This window comes from Solanum pennellii, chromosome 6, assembly GCF_001406875.1.
Source record: "Solanum pennellii chromosome 6, SPENNV200".
Taxonomy (NCBI): domain Eukaryota; kingdom Viridiplantae; phylum Streptophyta; class Magnoliopsida; order Solanales; family Solanaceae; genus Solanum; species Solanum pennellii.
In genome coordinates this window covers 29265594-29269066 of record NC_028642.1, presented here as the reverse complement: position 1 = coordinate 29269066, position 3473 = coordinate 29265594, and the positions used below count along the sequence as shown (strand labels likewise).

The window sequence follows — 3473 nt, the reverse complement described above, 5'->3', positions numbered from 1 at the left end:
ACATTGTTAATTAATATCTCATTAAATTCTATGAAGTAATACATGGATCTCAGATTTTTTTGGGAAAGATCCCCTCATTCCAATTTAATTGAACATGCTTTTTTGGTCATAGAGATGAAAAAAATAGGAAAAAATAATTTGGACAGAAAATTCAATCAGAATGAGATATTTTTAATGTAATATAATTTTTTTAAAATAGTTTTTTTTTTTTTATATTTTTTACTAAAAAATGGAAAGAATATTAATTTATTTTAAAACAAAAAAGATATTATAGTTTTAAATTTTTTTTACCATTTAGCACTTCTCAAAAAAATAAAGGAGTAATTTCGTAGATAATTCTAAATAATCAGAAAATTTGATCAAAATTTATTTAAAAATTTAAAAAATCTAATATTTTTTTATTTTAAAATAAATTGATCTTTTTTCATTTTTAATTAAAATATATTAAAGTAAAAAAAGTAAAATTATTTAAAAAGATAAATAACATAGTGTGAAATATGTTATTTTACTATACTAACCAAATTCTTTAGCTAAAAGATTTTTCCTATTAATATTTAAAATTTAAATTATGGCTCCCTTCGTACACTTTTATTTATTATACTAAAAATCAATGTCCATTTTTAATTATTTAGTTTAGAAAGTCAAGAAATCGTTTGGTCCTATCAAACTATAGTCATATCTTAAAACACTGAAATATATCATATTCAAAAGATGGTGTGATAAAGTTATCATATTATTTATTATTATTAAATCAACAAAAATAAATAAATATATTGAAAAGTTCTTTTTAACAATGACTAATAAGGATGTATATCGATCGGTTTAGTTTAATTTCTCATCAAAAAAATCTAACCAATTAGATTTATTAAATTCAAAAATTAAATCAAATCACGTAAAATTGATTTTTTCATTTTTTTATATTTACGATGTTTGAACAAGAGATTTAATATTTTTCACTTACATGTGAAAAACTAAATTTATAAAATTTTAAATGGATAGAAATCTTCGAAAAGACAATAAAATCACATGAGTATATATATATATATGGAGTTCAAGAAAACCATTTATCCTTATTTTATTGAATGAATTCTACTTAATGATAAAAAAATCATTTAAAGAGCTACTTCTTATTTCAATACATTTAATGAAGGCTAAATTAATAGAAGACTTTTTATGATGAGCTATTTTTAAATATGATCAAACTAAATGCATCACTTATTTTGAAACGAAAGGAGTATTGAATTGAACAAAATGACAATTGGCTCTAGCTACTCGGCCATAAGATCGTTTAACTGTTGATCAGAAAAATAGAACAACTTATTATTAAGAGCAATTTGATAATAATAATATGGAGTAGATGGGAGTGCTGTCTTATTTGCACAAAATTAAATACTTAAAAACATTAAGTTCTACTAGCAGCATATACGAAATCTTTAGCAGCATCATATAAAGCGGCAGCCATTGATTGATCAAAGACTTCCATAGCATGATATCCATCTCTAAAAAACTTGAATACTTTTATACCTTTTTGTTCCATCAACCTTACACATGCACGAGCAGCATCAACGAGTGGATCTTCACATGCACCACTAACAAACACCTTCCATCCTAATTCTTTCATCTCATCTAAATGTTTTGATCCTCCATTAGCACATGGATTGCAGTATTCATGATCATGATCTACTCCTTTTGGTAAGCATAAATCGAACATTTTGTCTACTGCAACAAGTGGTAGGAGTTGATCATCTTTCTGCTTTTCCTCTGATTCTGTTCTGTTTTTACCACTGAAAAATGGATGATGTAATAGTAAACCTTTGATCTTTATTGGCTCTAGCTCTTTTGCCATCCCTGCCGCACGTAGCCCTGCATACACTCAATTCAATGTAATTTAAGTCATCTTCACTTTTCATATATCCATCTTATTGATAGGGTAATTTGACACGTCAAAATACAATCGAAAACTAAACACAAAAAAAAATGAAATTATGAACAAAATCCCATAGTCCTATTTTCTTTTGTAATTTTGTAAACTTTTTTATGTCAATTGCGTGGAGCCACAGGTAGTAAGACAAAAGGTGTATAAAATTACATTTTAGAATTTTAATCCCAAGATTAACTTGGACATACATACATACCTGCATTATAAGCTAAATTTCCTCCAGAACTAGTTCCACCAAGAAAAACTTTACTCAAATCAGCATAATTACAAACCCATTCATCCTTGGTATTCTTAAGCCATTCTAACCCATCCATAGCATCATCATAAGCAGCAGGAAGGCGATGTTCAGGGGCTAGACGATATTCAAGTGAAATCACCATAGCACCAACTCTTTCAGCAAGTGCCTGGCAAAACACATCGAATATAAAAGTATTGGCATGGAAATAAACAAAGCCTCCACCGTGATAGTACATAATCAGTGGCAATTTCTTAGGATTTGGATTTTTTGTCAAACGTCTTGGGACGTATAGTCGAAGCCAAGTGTTTTTTGTTGTGTCAAGATCAACATCCCTTGTTACGACTAATGATGTGCCTTTTGGATCACAATTGGCTTGTTTGAGGGATTCAGAGTTACGTTTAACTGTGTTACCTGGTAATTCTTGAATCTTAAGAAAAGGATTGTCAAAAATTGGACGAGCAAATCTTTGGCTAGCCATAATCGTTACAAGTTACTATTTTATTTTGTCTTAAAAGAGGCAAACGTTTAGGTATTATATATAGTGTGTGAGGAGTGGGAGTTGTTATCGATGCGAAGAAGGTGCTACTTGTCGGTTTATTAGGAAATGACTATTTCTTTAGTTGGATCATTTCTGACCATGTTCAATTTCATAATATCTACTCTGTTTTGTCACTTTCAAATTATATGAACTCTCTCTATATATAAATGTATTTTCTTTATGAGAAACTACTTGACATTTGCATACTAAAATTCATCAACGTTTGATTATCATCATTATGTTTTTTTATAAAATAACGGAGAAAGCTTTTACACAAAAATATTGCAAAGAAAAAATAAATCTTAGAAGATGAGAATCGGTTCCCATGCAATAGACAAAATTTCAATTTATATTATTTTTTAGTATTTCAATTGTAACTTTTAGTCTAATTTAATTTAGTTATAAGAATTAATCAAACTAACTATCAAAAAAAATAAAATACGAGAATTAATATGAAAGATAAAGTGCGCCCTTTGTTTTATATCACTTGAACTCTTGTGAATGTTTTTAAAAATATTTATTTATTAACATGGAAACCAAATAAAATGAAATGGAAAAAGTATCAAATGAAAGATAAAATTAATGATTTAGGAGTTGCTTTCACCTTTCGGTATATGTAGACAAGTTACCTTTAACGAAAGGTCATTTTACACCATCAATTATTTAGCAAGAAAGACTTTTAAAAAATTGATAGAACTAACTAAAGACCCTATTTGTTAATTAGACATTGCTCTATTGTTAAAATAATGGGAACACAA

The 3473-nt window shown here is 27.6% G+C and overlaps 1 protein-coding gene across 1 annotated transcript; it reads right to left on the bottom strand.

The window, feature by feature from the left end:
* Positions 1–1284: 1284 nt before the first annotated feature.
* Positions 1285–2749, bottom strand: LOC107021566 (probable carboxylesterase 120). Its single transcript, XM_015222252.2, has 2 exons — positions 2136–2749; positions 1285–1863 (listed from the first exon to the last, which is right to left on the bottom strand). The coding sequence occupies exons 1-2, from the start codon at positions 2653–2655 to the stop codon at positions 1403–1405; spliced, it is 981 nt and encodes a 326-aa protein (XP_015077738.1). The 5' UTR covers positions 2656–2749; the 3' UTR covers positions 1285–1402.
* Between the last annotated feature and the right edge of the window lie 724 nt (positions 2750–3473).